The sequence below is a fragment of the Ailuropoda melanoleuca genome, chromosome 7 (assembly GCF_002007445.2).
Source record: "Ailuropoda melanoleuca isolate Jingjing chromosome 7, ASM200744v2, whole genome shotgun sequence".
In the NCBI taxonomy this organism is placed as follows: domain Eukaryota; kingdom Metazoa; phylum Chordata; class Mammalia; order Carnivora; family Ursidae; genus Ailuropoda; species Ailuropoda melanoleuca.
This window is the reverse complement of record NC_048224.1, coordinates 46,898,915-46,920,462: the sequence shown is the minus strand read 5'-3', so window position 1 is coordinate 46,920,462 and position 21,548 is coordinate 46,898,915. Positions and strand designations below refer to the sequence as shown.

Here is a 21,548-nt window from a genome sequence, read left to right as displayed (position 1 = left end):
GTGGATTAAGACCAGGTAAGTGTCCCTGTCAGGAGGCTGTCAGGCTGGTTGGGGAGATGGATAGGGAAATAGTGCAGTGACAGAGGTAAGTACATAGTGCTGTGGGGTACAGAGGAGGGCTCAGAACCTGGCCTGGATTCAGGGAAGCCTCCCTGGAGGAAGTCTTCCTTGAGTTGGGTCATCAGGGACAAGTAGGGATTAGCCAAGGTGAGAGGACTATGAGAGCATCCCAACCACAGGGACTCAACGTGGGCAAGGGCAGCGAGAGGCGTGCCGGGCGCAAGGAGTTTAGGGGATTGTAAGCTCCCTTTGGCTGGAAGGAGGCCTGTCAGGGGTCCTGAGACAAGTGAGGCCACTGAAGAAGGCGGGGGTCAGGGGTCTTGTGCGTTGCACTGCTTTGGTTGACCTTTGACTTGAAGATGAAGGGTAGCCAGTGGTGGATGTTAACCCTGGGGGGAAATGACCAGAATTGTGCTTTCAAAAGACCCCAGGGTTGGTGCTGTGAGGAGGGAGCAGCCAGCCTGGTGATGGGCTGCTGCGTGGGGTGATGCTGGAGCACCAGGATGTGGTCGGGATGGCTCAGAAGGTGGGCAGGGTCCCAGATCTGGGGGAGCTCATCCCATCCCTTCATTGGCCACGCGGGTGCTCTGAAGCCCACGGATGGCGTGGACGTACCCAGGCTGGGAAGCAGGTCTTCTGCACGGGCGGTCTTTCCTGCCACCTTCCGCTGTCCCGTGCAGGTCCTTGCTCCAGCGTGTGAAAGCCGCTTGCCTTCTTTTGGGTCTTTAAACTGGTGATCCGTTGTCTCCTAGCCCATTAGCTGAGGCGAGAATCACAGGCAGGGCAGGCCTTAGGGGAGGAGGCTGGCCAATCAGTTTGGTCTTCAGTAGGAGCCTGTCTTACTGCTCCTTTCTAGCTGACGGTGTAGTGGGGGCTTCTGGACCCGAGGAGACCTGGCAGATGCAGCGTTTTGTAAAGAACTGTGCTATTGTGAGACCTGTTCTGGACGCTAGAGTCAACTGATTTCTCTCGCTTGCTCTCAGAATTTTTTGGGTGAGTGGGGAAGACCCAGACGTGGTTCAGCATATCAGTTCATGTAGCTTTCTTTATCTGTACATAGAAGAGTTTAAGATTTTATTTATTTATGTGACAGAGAGACAGCCAGCGAGAGAGGGAACACAGCAGGGGGAGTGGGAGAGGAAGAAGCAGGCTTCCAGCGGAGGAGCCAGATGTGGGACTCGATCCCGGAACGCCGGGATAACGCCCTGAGCCGAAGGCAGCCGTTTAACGACTGCGCTACCCAGGCGCCCCTATAGAAGAGTTTAATTCTGGCTTTTTCTGTGACCTCTGGACAGAGAATGACATGGGTAGCTTTCCATCTCTGTTAGTATGGTGGATAGAATTATTTAATGAACAGTAGTTCAAAAAGGCTTGTATTAAAAGGGAGGGCTTGAAACATAGTTTACATAATCTCTTCCTGTGGAACATTCCAGGTTATTTCTAATTGTTCACTCTTACAAAGCTTTGATGAGTATCTTGTGCGTGTATCATCATGTTCTGAGATTAGGTCCTTAGGGTAAATTCTGCGGCTCTTGTCTCACACCCACCTGCCCTGAGGTGCTAGTGTACTTGTATCCGGGCCCTTAGTTCTTTTTGTTGGCAATTCCTGGTCTCAGCTGAGGCAGTTGGTCAGATTTAGTGTTTTATTTAGGAGGTTCGCATCGCTAGATTCGTTCTGTGACTTCTCCATGGTGAGTTACTTGTTACCAGAGAAGAGCCCCCCCCCCCCCCCCCCCCCCCCNCCCACTGGTGCTGCCCGGGAAGCTTAGCTAGCACCATGGTTTACAGGTACGACATGGACTGAGAGTGACCAGAATGGGGCTTTAGGTCTTGCTCTGCCACTAACTGGCCTACGAGCTTGATTAAGCTGCTTCCAGAAGCCCATCTGTAAAGTGGGGCCAGTACTGTCCTGGAATCAGAGTAGTCCTGAGGGTTTGGGAAGCACCTGACTGGATGCCTGGCACATGGTGGGTAGACAAATGTTGGTGTGTCCACTCTAATCTGAGGACTCGGTTTATTATAGCCAACTCCCTCGGTTCTAGGGACATTGCTAGGCCCCAGCAGTGTCCAGATTCTTCTGCTCCATCTGTGAAGTTTCTTTGACCTTGGAATGAAATCCCTAACTTCTCACCATGGTCTGTGAGACCCTGCCCTGTGTGATGGGCTTGTCCCTTGGTGCTGAGGTCAGCACGTGCGTCTCTCCCTCACCCCCTGTGCTCGGGCCGCATGGGCTGCTCTCACTAACCCACATGGGTAGGACCTTCTCGTGTGCTCCTCCCTCTGCCTGGAATCCCCTTTCTCCCTCTCCTTGAATGGCAGGCCCCTCGACCTTCATGTCTCAGCTTTTATGTGACCTCGTTAGAGAGGCCATCCCCAACTCCTTCCCCAACTTGCTGGAGACCACCATTATTCTCTCTGATAGCAGGCACTCAGCACCCAGCCTTTTCTACTATGGATCTTAAAAGTGTTTGTAATTATGTGTTTTATTTATGTACTTGCTTAACGTTTGTCTCTTCTACTCTATCCCTGGTTCTCAGCACCAAACCTAATGGGATGGTGGGCGCTTGATAAATGCTTGTTGGCTAAATGAATGTATGACCTTGTATAAGAAACTAGATCTGTACTTTTTGGTTGCCTTGTCTGTGACACGGGAAAAGGATTTCTGTCTCATGCGGTTGCGATGCAGATGAAGTGATGGACGCCAGGACAGCTTGGCGCAGCAGGCCTTCAGTATGCGGGACCGGCTGCTGTCCTTGAGATGGTGGCTAAGACCCCGTAGTTGAAGGGGGGTGGAGCTTGTAATCGGGGTGGGGGCATGCATGGCTGGGGTCCAGGGTTATAGGAGAGCAAGCAGAAATATAGGCAGGTGAGGCTAAGAAGGGAGAAGGGGTGTAATTGGAACAAGGCAGAAGACCAAGAACCGTGAGGGAGGCAGGTCAGTGGACGTGGTTGAGGACAGTCTATAGCTGGCAGAGTGGGGGTTGTGGCTGCTGTCCGTGGTGCTGGCTGTGTTCCAGATGGGCCTTGCCAGCACCAAGGGCCTTGGGACTCAGGTTTGGCTTCTGGCTGGTGGGCTCTCTGGTCATTTCTGTTAAGTGCAGGGTTCATTGGTGCTTATGGCTCGTCCTTGGCCTCCTGCTTATCAGATTGAATGCTGTATGTTCTCACACCTCTGCATGTCCTGCTTGTGCCCTCCAGAACCTGGCCAGATGGCAGGCTGCGCAGTATAAATTTTTACAATCTTTTTGAAGGCCATTTGGAAAGAGATTTTGATAGTCATAAAAATAGTATTACTCTTGAGCCCAGTAATCTGTTTTGGGGAAATTTGTCCTGGGGAAACAACCCAGTGGAAGGAAAAAGCTGTGTGTGTAAAGCTGTTTGTTGTCACATTGTGTACCATTGTGAAAAATTGGGAACAAGAGAATTATATTTTACATTTGTTATCTCTTTGTCTTGCAACAAGTTCCTGAGGACGGTGTTTCACAGATGAGGTTGGAGAGATCAGATGACTTGCCCGTGAGCTTGGTGTGTTGAGAAACTAAAAGAAGGCAAAATTAAACCTGGTCTTTTTGATCGGAAAGCCTGTCCGCTTTCCACGAGACCCACCGAGTCCATAAATGCTCGTTGTAGGAATGGCTAAATAGTTGGCTGTGAGCCAGTTCGGTGGAACCTAGGGCAGTCATCTCACCTGATCATGATCTGTAATTCTGCAACAACATGAAAAATACATAAGCTAGAACACTAGGCTGAAAAGAACATAAAAAGATTGGTTTCGTAATGTAGTTATATTCCAAGTGTTGTTTGGGGCTCAGTTGTTAAATTCTGTTATGGCTACAGTATTGTTTGGGAATAAACAGATGTTTGCCTAGTAACCGTTTTCGTGATTTGAGGACACGAGGGAGAGTATTGGAATCCAAAATTGATTCCAAAGTGTCCTCATTTTACGAACCTCGCTTAGCTCCTGCTGGCAGAATGATCTCATGTGTAGCACTGTTGAGCAGAGGTGAACTTTGGGCAGCAAGAGGTCATGGTTTCTGTGATGTCTAGGTGAGTGGTCTAACAGTTTTTGGACTTTCAAAGAGCATAAAACAGCTGATGATGGCCCGAAGATCTGTTTGTCGAGGGCTCGAGTGAGACATGGATTCCTTTGAAAGCTATACTCTTATTTCCTGCCTGCCAGTGCTGTAACTCCTATCATTGTCATGACACTCCTGTGAGGTAACTGATTTTTATCCTTATTTTATAGATGAGCCAACAGTGGCTCAAAGATGTTAAATAATTTCCCCAAGGTCACATGGCTCACAAGTGGTGGCACTGGGAGTTCTATTTCCGGTGACCCCAGGGCCCTTGCTCTTCGCTCTTGCTGCCTTGAGTCCAAAGATGATCTGGTGGGGAGAGGTTCAGCTTCGGGGGCCCAGGTTCTCACAAGCCACTGAAACTGATCTCCAGAGTTAGGTGCCTTGCTTAGATTTCAGTAGAGGGGGGCCTGGTTGGAGTTGCCCTGATTCTTTTTTATGTTTTTGGTTTTGGTTGTTCTTCCCTTCCTGATGGAGCTCTAGGCCAGGCAAGGCTTTCGACAGGGAGTGGGAGTGGGAGGAAGCCAGAGTGACAGCAGCTCCTTCAGAGTCTGTCCTGCTGCTGAGCCATAGCCTCTCTCCAGCTTTGGAAAGCACCTCCCGTAATCACGTTGGACGGTTCCCATTTCAGATGACTGCAGTTCCACAACAGTCCTGGGGCTCCAGGGGCTGGGATGGGGCAAAGTACAGCTCGTGTATTAGCTTACGTTTCAGCATTAAGTTTCTAAGTCATGTTTGGTGGGTTTTATTTTGGGGGTATTTGTTCCTACTATATGGTAAGCTGTTTTCAGTTTTTCCAGCTCAAGGCTTTTTTTTTTTCCTTCTTATTGAATTTGATTCTCTTAAAGGGAAAAATACAAATGAGAAGAATATTAATATATTTTAAGTTCTTAGGTTGTGCTAGGCACAATACCAAAAATTCTAATTAATTTCTTTTAATCCTATAATCAGTCTCTGAGATATGTATTCCTTTAAGCTATAAAAAGGAATCGAGGCACACAGAAAAATGAACTTGACTAAGGTCATACACCTAGTAGGGTGGTCTGGATTGTATTCATTCATCCGTTTATTCACTCAGTTAGCAAGTGTTGATGGAGCATCCACTGTGTTCCAGGTACCGTGCTAACACCCCAAGGGAAACAGCCATGAACAGATAGATAATGTCCCTGTCCTCCAGAAGTGGAATATAGTCATATCATCAGTGTGATAATAAATAATAATATATCTATAAAGGAGTACAGATTGTGAAAAGTTCTAGCAAGAAAATTAAGAGTTACGTGTTCAGGAGTGACTTGGTGGAGGTCCCAGAGATGGGGGCCCCTTTCAATTGGGTAGTGAGAATGAACCTCTGAGCTGAGATGGAGAGCATGGGGCCGAAGCAGCCACCAATGCTGCTGGCAGACGGGCTTGGTGTATTTGAGGACCAGAAAGGAGGCCAGTGAGGCAAGAACATGGTGTGTGAGGGACAGGATGATAGTGAAGCTGGAGAGGAGGGCGGGGGCCAGATCATACAACTCTCTGTGCCCATGGCAGGGAGTTTAATTCTAAGAGTGATGGTCAAAAATCAGTGGTGTGATGGGAACCAGATCTGAATCTGAAGTCCCTGGGACTCTCCTTGCATCACATTGCCTTCAAGAAATTCTTTTTCTTGAGAGAGAGAGTGAGCGCAAGCAAATGGGGGGAGGGCAGATGGAGAGGGAGAGAGAGAGAGAATCTCAAGCCGACTCCCCACTGAGCATGGAGCCCGACATGGGGCTTGATCCCACAATGCCCAGATCATGACGTGAGCCAAAACCAAGAGTTGGACCCTCAACTGACCAAGCCACGCAGGTGCCCCAAGAAGTTCTTAAGTGTGTCCATCCAGCCTACCAGGCAGCCATTGGGTATTTAAGTGACTGTCTCTTACATGTCAGACTAGAATGTACAAGGTAAGCGTGGCTCCCAATCTCCTGGAGATGGCTTGGTTAGAAAAGCAGGGTACCCGCTGGTACAGTGCGGTGTGAGAATTGCTATTGTAAAGAAAGCAGAGGGTCTGTGGAAACATTTAGAAGGGTCTCCAGTCCAGTGATGGTGCTAGTCAGAGAAAAGCTTACGAGGGAAGTGGTATTAAGCGGAGAATGGGGCTGGTGTTGTTGTGGGAAAGATGGTGCCTGTGTTTCATTGTGTTCACTTGGGCCTGTCTGGGGTTTGTATTAACCTTGTCAAGGCTGATTTACCTTTGTCTTGTTTTGTTGAAAACTCCTTTACCTATAAATAGGACAAATATTCTTTCGAGTGTTGTTCAGAATTGTAGTGGTGGGTACAATGCACGTATTCTAAGCAACCTCCATAAATATTTTATTGGTAGCTGAGTAATAGAATAAGGTTGCTCTTTATAGGAAGCATCTGGTGGGGTAGACTTTTTTGTTTGAATGAATGTTTTATGTGCTGTTTCCTTAAAACATTTAAAGGGAGGCCTTAATGAACTTACGATTGTTTCTTGCACTGTTCTTGTTAGCGACAAAACTGAAAACTTAAGGATTAACAAGAGGGCCAAGGACAGACAGTTTGATGCGGAGTCTGCTTAGCGTTTTCTTTTATCCACTCCTAAAAATATGTTTATTGAAAAGTATTATATGCTCTTACCATTATTTTTTAAAATGCTGGAACACCACTCCCCCCCGCCCCCCGCCGTGGGGATGTATTAACATTCAAGTACACCTATTGCCTATTTTACTATATTCCACTTTAGTTCTTTTTAAATCAACTTTATTGAGATATAATTAACATGAACAAAATTCACCAGTTTTAAGTGTTGGATTAGTTGTGACAAATGTGTACTCCCTTGTAAGATGTCATAATCTATATCTATAAAAATAAATATTTTATATTAATAAAATAATTTAAAATTTTATTTTACTATATATCAATATGTAATATATATTTATAATATATAATATAACTATAAATTATATAAATATAATTTATATATTAAAATTTTTTTCGTATATGTGTGTATAGTTCTAGGCTCATGTAACCATCACCACAGTTAGAATACAGAACATTCCATAATGCCAAAAAATTCCCATGTGTTGTCTCTTTGTGGTCAAACCCTCTCTTCACCCCAAACCTCTGGCAACTAATGCTCTGGTCTCAGTCCCTATAATTTTGTTTTTTCCAGATGTCTTATAAATGGCATCACACAGTAATGTAATCTTTTGAGGCTGACTTCTTTCCCTTACCGTAAGGTCTTGGAAGTTCATTCATGCTGTTGTGTCATAGTTATCAAGTATTAGTCCATCATATAGATGTACACTTTATATATTCGCCCTTTGAAGAACATTTGGGTTCTTTCCGGATTTTGGTGGTTCTTATTTAAGCTGTAGTAAACATTCGTGTACAGGTTTTTGGGTGAATGTAAGTTTTCATTCCTCTAGGGTAAATACCCAGGACTGGAATTGGTGAGTCATATGGTAAGTGGAGGTTTGGTTTTTTTTTTTTTTTTGGGTTAAGAAACTGCCAGGCTGTTATGCAGAGTGGTTGTGCCATTTTGCATTCCCGTCAGCAGACTATGAGGATTCCATTTGCTCCACATCCTCATCAGCATTTGATATTCTCAATTCAAAAGAATTTTGTTAGCCATTCCAGTAGGTACTAAAACTCGTTGCAGTTTTAATTTCTGTTTTCCTAATGACTTAAGATGTTGAAAATCTTTTCTTGTGATCATTTGTCATCTATATGTCTTCTTCTGTGAAGTTCCTTTGAAAAAATTTGGCCTATTCTTTTTTTTTTAATTGGATGGTTTTCTTATAATTACATTTTGTGAGTTATTTATGTATTCTAGATACAGTTCCTACGTTGGATTTGTGATTTGCATATATTTTCTCCCAGAAGATAGCTTGTCTAATCATTTTCTTAACATTATTTTTCAAAGCAAATATTTTAAATTCTGACGAAGCCCAGTTTATTGGTCAAAAATTTTTTTTAAATGGATCATGGCTTTGGGGTAATAGGTAAGAACTCTGCCTAGCTCTAGGTCCCCAGGATATCCCCCTGTCTGTTCTTCTAAAAGTTAGGTAATTTTATATTTTACATTTAGATCTGTGATCTAATTTGAGTTAACTCTTGTTTTATGTAGGTTGAGGCTCATTTTTTTGTAAATAGATGTCTAATCATTAGATCAGGTTTATTATTTTGTAGATAGATGTCTAGTCATTCCCATGGCATTTGTTGAAAATGAAAAGACTATTTTTTCTCCATTGAATTGTATTTGCACTGTGAAAGTTAATAAAAGGAAAACCTTGTTTAGAGTGGAGTTGGAGGCCAGCAGAGGGAGCTTTCAGCCCTGTCACTTGTCAGTCTCAGAGCCGGCAGGAGGAGAGGGTCCTTGCTCCTAGATAGTACTTTACTATCCCAGCAGGAGGAAGGAAGGTATCTTTTTTTTCCCCATTTATTTTTATTATATGTTAGTCACCATACAGTACATCAGATAAAGGGCTGGTATGCAAGATCTATAAAGAACTTCTCAACACCCAAAAAACAAATAATCAAATCAAAAAATGGGCAAAAGATATGAACAGACACTTTTTCAATGAAAACATATGAATGGAAAGAAGGTTTCTTATTCCCCTGGCAACAGCCCAGCCAATGGGACATTGTCATCCAGTGAGAAGCCACCATATTTCCAGCTCCCAGTTTACCCCAGTGCCCTTCCCGACGTCCCCCTTTCCTGTGTAAAACATTTCTTGCCTTTGTTCTCTGACTGGCCTTTGGTTTTGCCATAGCTTGCTTGTCTTGGATTACAATTCTCTGCTATTCCTGAGTAAACCCATCTTTGCTGGCAGAAGAACTGCCAGTTTTATTTTTAAGGTTAGAGCAGCTTTGTCAAAAATCTATTAGCTGTAATTGTATGGGTCTATTTATGTAATCTGCTTGATTGGATTCTTTTTCAAAGTTGTTTTCACCCATCTAGCTCTTTTACTATTCCATATAAATTTTATAATCAGCTTGTTTCTTCCTACAAGAAATCCTATGGGCATTTAGATTGGGATTATGTCAAATCTGGAGAGAATTGACATCTTTATTATATTATCTTTCAGTCCATGAATTTGGTAAGTCTTTTCACTTATTTAGGTTCCTGATTTTCTTCAGCATTTTGTGGTTTTGAGCATACGTAATGTTTTACTAGTTTTATATTTATATATGTTTATAAAATATATATTTATAATATATATAAATATATAAATGAATATATTGTTTACATTTTTTTGGAGGTATTGTAAAATGGTATTTAAAAAGTTTCAGTTTCCAGTTGTTGTTAGTTTATCGAAATATGCTTGATATTTGCATATTGACTTTGCTAAACTCATGAATTCTGGGATCTTTTTTGTAGATTCCTTGCGATCTTCTACATAGATAATCATATTGTCTTCAGATAAGGATGGGTTTTATTTCTACCTTTCCAAACTGGATTCCTTTTTTCCTTTTCCCCTTGCTTTATTGCACTGTCTAGGACTTCAAATGCAATGTTGAATGGGAATTGTGAGAGTAGATATCCTTTCCTTATTCCCAGTGTTAGGGGAATAGCATTTTTCATCTTTAATTAAATATGTTGTTTGTAAATGTATGAGTTCTTTGTAGATACCCTTTAGCAGATTAAGGAAGTTTCCTTTAATTCCTAGTTTGCTGAGTATTTATCTTGAGTGGCTGTTGGGTTTTATCAGATGCTTTTTTTGCATCTGTTGATATGATTATATATTTTTTTCTTCTTAGTTTTTTAGTCTGGTGGATTACATGGATTGACTTTTGAATGTGGAATTAGCCTTACATTCCTGGGATAAATCCCAGTCATGACGTATTAATCTGTTTTTTCAATTTGCTAAAATTTAGTTGAGGATTTTCCATCGCTATTCACGAGTGACTTAGTTTATAGTTTTCTTGTAATGTTTTTGTATGATTTTGGTATTGGGGTAATGTTGCCCTCATAAAATGAAGTGGGAAAGTTCGCTTACTTTCTGTTTACTGGAAGAGATTGTGTAGAAATGGTGTTATTTCTTCTTTAAATATTTGGTAGAAATTGCTACTGAAATCGTCTTGTTTCGGAATTGTCTTTTCTGGAGGGGTTTTAATTACAAATTCAATATGAAAAATAGATACAAGACTGTTCTGGTTATCTGTTGCTTCTTTGGTGAATTTTGATAATTTGTGCTTTTCACAGAATTGTGTTATTTCCTCTAAGTTGTCCAGTTTATGTGCATAAAGTTGTATGCATTATTCTCTTACTGTCCCTTTAATTGCCGTGGGCTCTGTAGTGATAACCTCTCTTTTGTTCTTTGATATTGGTAACTTATGTCTTCTCTTTTTTTTCTTTGCCAGTCTTGCCAGAGTGTATCAATTTCATTAATCATTTGAAAGAACCGTCTTTTTAAATAGGTTTTTTCTGTTGTTTTTCTGCTTTCCATTCTATTGTTTTCTGCTTTTATGTTTAGTATATCTGTCACTTTGCTTGCTTTGGGTTTATTTTGCTCTTCTTATGTCTTCTTAAGGTAGAAGCTTAGATTGTGGATTTGAAACCTTTCTTGTTTTCTAACGTATTTAATAGTGTAAATATCCCCCAATCACCACTTTAACTGCAACGTACAAATTTTTTTATATTTGCATTTTCATTTAATTCAAAATATCTTCTGATTTCCCTTGAGACTTCCTCTTTGACCCCTGGATTGTTTAGAAATGTGTTATTTAATTTCTAAGTATTTGAAGATTTTCCAATTTCTTTCTGTTATTGATTTCTAGCTTAAGTTTATTATGGTCAGAGAACATGGTTTGATTTCCATTCTTTTAAATCTGTTAAAGTTTATTTTATGACCCATGATGTCTATGGGCATATCCATGAACAAGCAAAGTGAATCTATGGAAAAGTTGCAAAATAGCCCAACAATGAATCATATATTCTACGTCTAGATTCATCAATTAATATTTTGCTACATTTGCTATTTTTTCTGTCCCTCCTCAACTCATTAGAGAGTTAATTGCAGACATCATGACAACATCCTTAAGTGCATAGCATGTGTCTCTTACTTAGGACATTTCTCCTGCAAATTCATAATACTATTACTTAATACCAAGTTGTTATTTAGATTCCCCCACTTACCCTCATGGTTTTTTTTTTTTAATTCAGGATTTACTGTATGTTTTCATCACACTTAGTAAGCATGCCTCCGTTACTTCCATTTATTAAGAAGAGTTCCCGAACCATTTTTGCCTTAAGATTGTTGTTAAGATTTTTGAAGAGTTCAGTCCTGTTATTTTGCAATTTCCTTATATTTGGATTTGTCTGGTGGACTCCTTGATTAGGTACAGGCTAGAAGTTGTGGGCAGGAACATTTTAAATGAAGTTGTTTGCTTTCAGTGATTTATTTCAGGAGGCATGGCATGTCAGTTTGTCCCACCACTGGTGATAGTTGATATATTCCCTTGATTTAGGTGGTGTCTACCGGATTTCTAAATTGTAGTGGTACCAGGGCACCTGGGTGGCTCGGGCACCTGGGTGGCTCAGTCCGTTAAGCATCCGACTCTTGATTTCGGCTTAGGTCATGATCTCAGGGTCATGGAATTGAGCCCAGTGTCAGGCTCTGTGCTCAGCAGGGAGTCTGCTTGAGATTCTCTCTCTCGCTTTCCCTCCTCCCTGTCCTCATGCACGTGCATGCTCTCTCTCTCAAATAAGTACATTTTATTTATTTTTTATTTTTTTAAAATATTTTATTTATTTATTTGACAGAGAGAGAAACAGCCAGTGAGAGAGGGAACACAGGCAGGGGGAGTGGGAGAGGAAGAAGCAGGCTCCCAGTGGAGGAGCCTGATGTGGGGCTCGATCCCAGGACTCTGGGATCACGCCCTGAGCCAAAGGCAGACACTTAACGACTGAGCCACCCAGGCGCCCCTCAAATAAGTACATTTTAAAATAAATAAATAGTCATGGTAGCTTTTCCTTTTGTAATTAATAAGCCATCTGTGGGGTCATATCTTGAAGCTGGGTGAATATCATGTTCTCCAGTGATCTTTTATCTAATGCTTTTAGCACCGGTGATTCCTACCTGAATCAGTTATTACCTTAGTGGTTGTATAATCGTGGTTTTCTGCTCCTTTTATTCTTCTCCATTTATTAACTGGATGTCTTTTGTAAAGAAGAGATTTGCCTCTTACTTTCCTTCCGTTTTCTTTCTTTCCTTACTTATTATCAGTGTGGAGACATGAATTCTTTCCTTAGTCAGTATCATTGCAGTGCTCAGCTTGTCTTAAATTTGGCTACTGAGAACCACTTAATCCTGGGTTGGTACAATTGCAGCAGATGGAAGTTTTCTGTAGTATTTAACATTTCATTCCATTCGTAGCCGTAGGAGCTATGGGGATTAATGTAGGTACCACACTTTAGGCCTTGCTTTCGATAACCCTTCTGTGCTTATTTTCCAGCAAATCACTGAATTGAAGAAAGAAAACTTTAATCTAAAGCTCCGCATCTATTTCCTGGAGGAAAGAATGCAACAGGAATTTGATGGCCCCACCGAACACGTCTATAAAACTGTGAGGTTCCACTTCTCACTGCCACCCCCGGTGTCTTTGCTCATAGTCCTTCCCAGCAGAAATTTGATTAATATTTGTTCTCAGAGTTAGCCTGAATAGACAGAGCTGCTTTCACTTAATTTGAATTGATTATGGGCAACATAAAGACAATAGGGTGACCTTAATATTAAGGAAAGAGATACAAGATTAATTTTAAGGGAATCTTTTCTCTCGTTTTAAAATCTGAATTCTGATTTACTGTCTTTATTTCCATTGCCTTTTCTTAATTCTTTATAATTTAGACAAAAGCAGTGAAGTGGTGGGATGTCTTTGGAATTGCGGATTCCATGTAACTACTGTTACCAACTAAGTCGTGTGACTGTAGGCAGGTCCCCTCAGTGCTCTGGGCTTGCCTGCAGAGGGAAGTGATAATCCCTCTGTCACAGAGTTGTTTGTGTGGATTAAAGTGAGATGACAGATGAAGAGCCCCAGCACACAGTCGGCGCTTGACAATTGTCATCATTGTCTTACCGAGCTTCCCTTGGCAGTGTGGAGTTAGGATGTCAGTTTTCTGTGTTGTGACTCTTCTGGATTCCTTGTGTGCTTGCTTGTAACTGTCAGAAAAACGTCTCTTCCCATCTGAAGTCTTGACCTGGGGGCCTCTGCCTGAAAGTGGAAAACAGAACTTGGCTTTCTTGAAAAGACTTGAATATGAACCATATTTCAGTGCCCAGTTTTTGGCTTTCTCCAGGAGATTAGCCCTTGGCCTGGGAATTATTCCATCTTTTCTGGTCTGAAGTTTGCACCAGTGGAAACTTTTGAAGGGCGAAAAGGACCTCTCCTTGAGTCTCAGCGGATGAACTTAAATGGATTTGTCTTGAAGAGGGATTTTATTGTACTTCTGAGCCTTTTCAGGAATTGAAAAGCCCCCTTGTCCCTTAAGACAGTTTTTTTTTTTTCTTTAGTGTGGGGGTGGAAAGACAATGACAATGTTCCCTTTTCTAGAAGGGAGTAAAGGTGCAATCATAGTTTGGAGGAAAAACCAATAGCCTAAAATATTTTATATGTATGTATGGTTACATACTTCTAGGGCAATCAGGAGCCAAAGTGTGTTAACTTCTTGCTGTGTGTCAGGCACTGTCCTGGGCATTTGTACATTCATCGTCTTATTTTTGTCAAGATAGCCCTGTGCAGTGGAGATTGTCCTCATCTTACGAAGCGGACACTGAAGTTCAGGGAAGATCAGTAACTTGCTTGATGTCACATAGCTGCTCTGAGAGGTGGATTTTGAACGCAGGCCTGCTGACCTCATTGTCCTATGCTGTTTAGCTTTTTTTCTTTTTATACAGTCTGATTAGATGACTTGATTTAATTGTACTTTTATTTTAAGTTTTTGGATAAGTACATGGCTCAAAATTCAAAAAGCATCAAGGGAATATACAAAAAAGACTTTCATCCACCCTTGTCTCCTAGTTCCCCAGATCTAACCGATATTATTAATCATTTATGCAGAGGAACTTTATGTATATACAAGCAAGTGTGTGTGTTTGTATAAACCCCCTTTTTACATAAATGCAGGCACGTTCTGTTCTGCATTTTTCTTTAACAATATCTTGGATATCTTTCCTTAATAGTGGTTTTAGACCTTCTTCATTCTTTTTTATAATGATATTCCATTTTCAGCTCTCTAGTGTCTTGATTTTTGGTTTGGAAACTAATTATCGCGTGTGTAAGTTTATAACTAGAGGGACTGGGCTTGAGAAAAACAGCCTAGTGGACACAGAGGCCTCCATCCTTTTAGATTCCTGGGTTAGGGTGCCAGTTAGTTCGTCAGAAAGTGGTTTAGACTGTCTGGTGTCAGTTCCTACACAGAAACTCTCTGCCCTTCCTAGAACAGAAAAGGAATCCTTTGTTTGAAGGGTTTTCACACAACCAGTTGAAGACCAATGCACTGGCCTGCAGTGTCCTTTATGCAAAGATCAACAACTTTTAGAAAAAGTTTGGCCTCACAGATGACTTGTTTTGTTCCTGTTGTTGACAGTGAAGAAAGTGTTGAACCTGTCTGCTAGGCTTTTCTTGTCTGTTAGCTCATTTGCTCTTTACATCCCTTGTGTCAGGTGGGCTTGTGTTGTTCATTTGATGCTTGAGTGGCCCCAGAGGAGTAACTCTGCTTTCTTCCCTCCTGGACTTGTGCTTCCAAGGATGACTACAGGCTGGTGCTCCCAGTTTCGTGTTTAATGCTAGCGTGAAACCAGGGCCTGGGTCTGCCTTGTTTTACTACGGTGTCCCCAGGGCTGAGCCCCATGCGTGATTGCTGTGTATATGTGATGTGGCAGAAGGAACACATGAGCAGCCGCTGACTTAGGACAGTTTCCTCCTGGTAAAGAGAGGAGGCAGAATTTGAACCCTTGTCCTCGTGAACGGATTGGTTTTCATTGTGGCTGACTTTTCATTCTGGGGTCCTCATTCGTCCCAGGGCTGCTTGGCCGAAAGGTGGAAGGCTTGTCCCCCCAGATTGTAAATTTTACTGGAAATCGGATTTTTATTTAAAATGGTACACATGTATTATGGAGTAGAAGGTAAAATTGGCGTGAATTATGAAAGCAGGAGTAAGATTTCAGAGAAATTCTGGGTTTATAGCAGTCCCGTGCAAACGACACACTCAGACCGCAGTCTCCTACTTGAGTTCATCGAATATTCTGTCTGGGATACACTTGTGGACCAGTTTGGGAAGCCCATCACTGCCCCACCGTCTCACATTGCAGTCCATTTGCTGGAGATTCTGTCTTTGGGTTCTCACGTGAGTTAGCAGCCCAAGCAAGGGCAGGTGTGACTGCCTTCATTCCAGTCGGCTGAGAGGAGGGTGGCTGGGTGGAGCACACCGTGGTGTCCCTTATAGAAAGCTTGCCCCCTGCAGTTGTGGCTCTTTTGTAAGAGCCCTGAGATTTTCCACTGAAACGAGACGGGCAGTGATGTGGCCTCCCACTTACCCATCCACTTGTTGTGTGGTTTTTTTGTGTGTGTGTGTGTGTGTGTTTTTTTTTTTTTGAAGCTGTAATACATTCCCACTGCTACAGCCACCACATGCATGATTGTAAACAACCAGAAGTAATTGCCTCGGAATGGTAAAAGCAAACTGCAGAATTGCTTGTAAATTTGCTTGGCGGAGGGCAAACAATTTTTAAATCAGCCTCACTTGTATGACATTTATGCCTTGATGTTTGAATGCTCTGGCTGTTAGATGCTTGGGAAATTTACATAATTGTTCCAAGTCTTGAGAAATCTAGGGCTTTCTTTTGAGACCACCAGTGTTTAATAATTCCCTTCTCCTTGTGCCCAGAGGCTAATGAGGTTTTGAATCTAGCATCTGCCTGTTATAAGCATCGTGTAAGTTAGCCTGTGCTGAAAGTTGTTTCCCTGCTGCAGACTAGACGTTCGTGTGTTCTGTGTTTTACATTGTTTCTTTTCTTTGCTGATCTTGACTGGAAGAACATCGAACTCAAGGTGGAAGTAGAGAGTCTGAAGCGGGAGCTCCAGGAGAGAGAGCAGCTGCTCATCAAAGCCTCGTGAGTACCTGTCATCCTGTCACAAGCTCGCAGGGCGCCTGCAGTCCCGGTAGTGGAGGCTGGGTGGGGCGGTAAAACTAGCCTTGTGCTTTCTAAGCCAGTTGGCTCCCGCTGGGCCCTGAGGATGCCAAGGAGGTGTTCGTTTTTATTTAACTGTTTCTCAACAAATTTGAAGTGTAATATGCTTAACGGGGAAAACGATCCCATCTTAAGGGGACAGCATGACGACTTTTCACTAAGCAAACACAGCTCGTGGGGCCACAGCCCAGATCAGAAACCAGAACATCACCAGCTCCCTCAGGTCACCAGCCCCCTCAGGTCCCCTTTGTGCTCCCAGAACTTAGCCGTCTGCACCAAGATAACCCCTGTGCTGACCACCGATAGCAGCATTGCCTAGTTCTGCCCATTTCTGAACTTTGTAGGCATGGACTCGTACACTACGCACGCATCCTTTTGTGTCTGGCCTCCTTTCCTCAGCACTGTGTTTGCGCGGTCCATCCATGTCCCTAATTCTAGCGGTAGCTCATTCATTTTCATCTCTATGAAAGCCCTAGGGGCTCGCAGGGGTCCTGAGGGGCTCCTGTGGTGAGTGAGGCTGGGGGGCAGAGGGGAGGGCTTTATTCAGAGGAACTCGTTTCTGTGTCTGGTCGGTGCGTTGGGGTTTCTTGTCATATTTTGTTTCAAGGAGATGTTTAAAATGCATTTGAAAACTATTTTAGCTAATCACAGAATTAATTTAAATATTTATTGCGCAATAAGACCAATTTAGAGAATACAGTTCATGACTCGATTGGTTATCCATTCATTCATACACACTTAGCATGTAATTGTGCCATGGACTGCTGCACTGGACTAGGTTCCTGGGGATGCAGTGGTCATCCAGACAGACACATGGGGCTTTTGTTCTAGAAGGGGCGATGGCGATAGAATACTTGGAAAAATAAACGTATGGCTACAAAGCGGAAGAAGAGCCGTGAGAAAGATAAGAGTGGTGAGTGCTGATCGAGCAGGAGCAGACCTGCGAGTAGAGATGTGTGGTGAGGAAGGGGCCCTGAGGACGTGGCGCTCAGGTGAGATCTGAGGAGCCCGTAGGAATTCACTAGTGTGCGTGCAGGTCTGAGGAAATGTGGGGAGTCTGGGGCATCTCCCTCTTGTCCTGGAGGGTCTTGAGGCCACAGCAGAGATCATCCCAAGATAAATGGAAAGCAGTCATGGGTTTTGAGCAGCGGACACCGTCAGAGACTAATTTTGTAGAGGTCCCGTGGATGCTGAGTGGGAAGTGATTGTCGGCAGAGCACAAAGGGAGGCGGGGAGACCAGTTAAGAGGCTAGTCTAGGAGTTTAGGTGAGAGACTAGTGATGGAGATGGAAGGGTGGGTTAGAAAGGCATTTGGTGAGCAGAATCAACAGGGCTTGGTAATGGATGGAAAGGGGGATGTCAAGGATGACTCCTAGATTAGGGCTGAAGATCATGAGCTCTGCTTTTAAGAATGTTCGCAGCGACTTGACTGCTGCAGCTTCCTCTCCGCCAGCTCTTTATCCCACACGCAGCTCACAGATGCCAAAGATGTTCTGGCGTTACCACAGCTGACCACTTGTGCCACCTGTCCCCTCCCTGTCCAGATGCCTTCCCTGGTCCCTACCTGACATAGAGGCTCACTGTGGCTCCCACATGGCTGCCCGGAGCCCGCATTTCACTCTCTTCACAAGCTTCCCTGGCACAGAATCTCACTCCCATATGTGCGCAGCACTTGATTGTCTTTATTTATTTATTTTTATCTTTTTTGGGGGGGAGGGGAAGACCAGAGAGAGAGGGAGAGAGAGAATCTCAAGCAGGCTCCACGCCCAGCTCGGAGCCTGACGCGGGGCTCAATCTCACAACCCTGAGATCGTGACCTGAGCTGAAATCAAGAGTCAGACACTGAACCGACTGAGGCACCCAGGGGCCCCAGCACTTTACAGTTGATAAAACACTCTTAGATCCATGTGCATGCCATCATTCTCCTGGGAGCTGGGCAAAGCTTGAAGAGGACCTCAGTTTAGAGAGTGGGGATTTAGACCTGGAGAAGGGAAGAGCCATGACGAACACTGCTTTAGCAGGTGATCGAAGCTGGGATCCAAACACAAGCCCCTAACTTCTGGTCCAGCATTGGTTTCGTGTGCTTTTCTTATTCTCCTGTGTGTGATTCTTGTTTCTCCAACATGACTCCATCTCCTCTAAAGCCAAGACAAGGGGCGCCTGGGTGGTACAGCGGTTAAGCGTCTGCCTTCGGCTCAGGGTGTGATCCCGGCGTTGTGGGATCGAGCCCCACATCAGGCTCCTCCGCTATGAGCCTGCTTCTTCCTCTCCCACTCCCCCTGCTTGTGTTCCCTCTCTCGCTGGCTGTCTCTATCTCTGTCAAATAAATAAATAAAAAATTAAAAAAAAAAAAGCCAAGACAAGAGCCTTTTCTCCTTCAGTGGAACGTGGGGCTTCTCAGCCGTTCCTCCTTTGTGGGGCCTTTGTGCGCCTTGCCCGCCATAGGACAAACACAGTGTCTACCACATCCCTGTGAAATGTGCCTTTCCCTTTACCCTAACTGCCCAGCACCTCCAAGCGCATGTGTGGTACATTCTTGTGGTGGAAAAATAACCTTTATTAACGCCCTCAACTCCCTTTTACACTTTTATGGTGGTTGTTTTTATGGGGGGGGGCGGGGGTGGGTAGGAGATATGCGACCTGTCACAGGAAAAGTCCCTGCTTTCTCTCAAGAACTATAATTAGAATGGAAAGAATCAAGAGGAAGTGTTGACAGTTAAAAGGGGTAGCAGTGGTGGTATTTATAGACGGGTTTTTTTTGTATCAGGGGAAGGCCGGATTAGACCACTTTGTCCCACTGTTGCCTTGCCTTAAGTCTAACTCTCTATTGTGTCTGTTGGCCCAGGTTCTATAAGGAGAGACAGGGTAGGGGGAGTGAACTGGCATTTATTGAGATCCTACTTTGCCCCAGACGCTGTGCCAGGCACTTGACATGCTTTATCAATTTCACAACAATGACGTGAGGCAGCCGGTATTCCCATTTGAGTGCGGAGAAAACTGGGCCTCAGAGGAGTTGGGGGCCCCGCTGAGGTTGGAAATAGAGCTGGGATGGGTCTGGCTTTGGAGCCCACTCTGCCTTGCTGTGGAGTAAACATGGATGTGTGCTGGCTTTTCATTGTTATATTTATCAGTCACTATGAGGGACGTTAAAAACAAAAGCGGACATATTGTCGGGAGTAAATTTTATCTCTGTAGCTTTAAAACACAAACAAAAATAATAATTCCATTAGTAGAGGAAAATTGCACCATACTGCTGAGTATAAATTTTATTGCTACAGTAACTGTAAAATGCAAAGATGATAAATGAAAAGTTGGAACATTTATTATTGGGAATATATTTTATTGGTATAACTAAAATGCAAACAAACTGAATAAGACCAGTACTTATTAAAAATTGTAGTCTGCCTCTTGACAACATATATGATTCTGACTCTAAAACACCAAGGTTCGATCTGGGCCGATAGGAAGGAGACGGTGGTTGGGGTGCAGGTCGGGAGGGGGGCTGGAAGGAACCATTCCTTAGAGGAGGCTCTGTAAAGCTAGAAGACTTGCAGTGGTTAGTGGGAATTCAGGACCGGAAACATCCCATATCCAAGGCTTGGGAAGAAAAGCCTCTAGTGTGGAATTTTTTCAGCCACATGTAAGACCTGTTGAGGAGTGATAGAAATGACTGGATCCCTGTGAACTCCGGATGGTACGGATCGAGAGATGAGCTGAGGGGGTGGGGGCCGAGGATGTTTCGCGGCGTTAGTCAGGAAGTGGCTGTGGTGGCCTCCGGGACAGCAGGCGGCACTCGGATGGGAGAGGAAGGGGCACTGTGCTGTAGCCACCGCCGTGTTAGCACAGAATTCTCAGAGGTGATCATGTCATTCTTCAACTGAGGAGACTGACATGTAAGAGGTCACTGACCCAGAGGCACACTGAGGACATAATAGAGATACTTTTGGAAGCAAATCTCTTCAGGCTTCAGAGTCCACGTTCTTTCAATTGTTCACATTGAATTCCATTAAAATGATGTCATGACACCGGGGCCTTCTGAAGGCTTATTGGTGAAAGGAAGCGCGATATGAATAAAGTCTTTATTTGCAGGCAACTCATGTTGGATACTCGGGCAGCAAGGATGGCCCTCTTGACTTTCCATTGTTCTCAGTCAAAAATTCACATGGCCTGTACATGTGAGCGTCTGATCACATGGCTTTTGGTTGGGAAAATTTCATATACCCCTAAAGTAGGGCACGGGAGGCTGGCGGTGAATAAATCTGTTCTGTTGCAGTTTTTCCAAGAAACCAGCTTTAGGTGGAGCCATTTCCTTTATTATTCTGCCTTCTGGAAACCTGCAATCATTTTAGAAATCTGATGAGCACTGCGCTGAGTGTATGTCTCGCAAATTCGTTTCTCACACTATTTTTCTTTTGAGGAGAACCAAAATGAAAGGCGTCCGTGGTTGTGGTCCTGCGTCTGATTTCGGTGTGTCATGCCCACCGCTGCTCGTCCACGGGACAGACTATCCCGTGGTACCAAAGCAGCGCGAACTCTGCATTTCACGGAGCGGGGGCTGCTCGCGCAGACTCCTCTCCTCATGCCCTAAGTGGTAGCTGGTGCTCACGGATGGATCATGCTGTATTTAAAATGCCTTCCCCTCCCATTGGCAAAAGCTGATGTAGGAAAGCCCTTGACGCCTCCCATGTGTTTCTGTGGCACGCTGCTCCTTTGCACGTTGGTTTGTCAGACCAGCTCTCCCCCTCTCCTGCCACGGCGGAGGGGTGCTTTGTTGGAATTGTCCTGGTGGGAAATTTGGCAATAGCTGTTGAAAGTCTTAGAAGTGTGCCCGCCCTTTGGCCCAGTAATTCCGTTTGTAGGAATTGACCCTAGGAAATCACTAGATGGTATACATACAAGGATGCTTTTATTATAGCATTGCTTATAATACAATAAATAATAACCCTAACATTTATTTGAGTACTTTGTAGTGGGCTCTGTGCTTTAGAAGTGTTTTCAGGCAAATGTGTAAAATCAGAAATCTAATTTTTTTTTCCATCTGAATGTTTTGAAAGTAGGGAATTGAGGTATGTCAACCGTACTTCAGTAAAAAAATAGGGGATTGATTTAATATATTACAGTACATTTTACATAGTGAATTAAATGTATAGCCTTTAAAAATGATAGAGATATGTATTTATTGACCCAGAAGGATGTTTATAGTGTATGAAGTGATAAAGTCAGATGATAG

At 43.5% G+C, this 21,548-nt stretch overlaps 1 protein-coding gene across 10 annotated transcripts in view; it reads left to right on the top strand.

Moving 5' to 3' along the window:
- The window catches only part of CDK5RAP2 (CDK5 regulatory subunit associated protein 2), a 164,003-nt gene that overhangs the window by 16,012 nt on the left and 126,443 nt on the right, over nt 1-21,548 (top strand). For all 10 annotated transcript variants that reach the window (XM_034664403.1, XM_034664402.1, XM_034664406.1 and 7 more), the window contains 2 exons: nt 12,585-12,695; nt 16,164-16,240. In XM_034664403.1, coding sequence (XP_034520294.1) covers nt 12,585-12,695; nt 16,164-16,240 — 188 coding nt within the window. The remainder of the gene's footprint in view (nt 1-12,584; nt 12,696-16,163; nt 16,241-21,548) is intronic.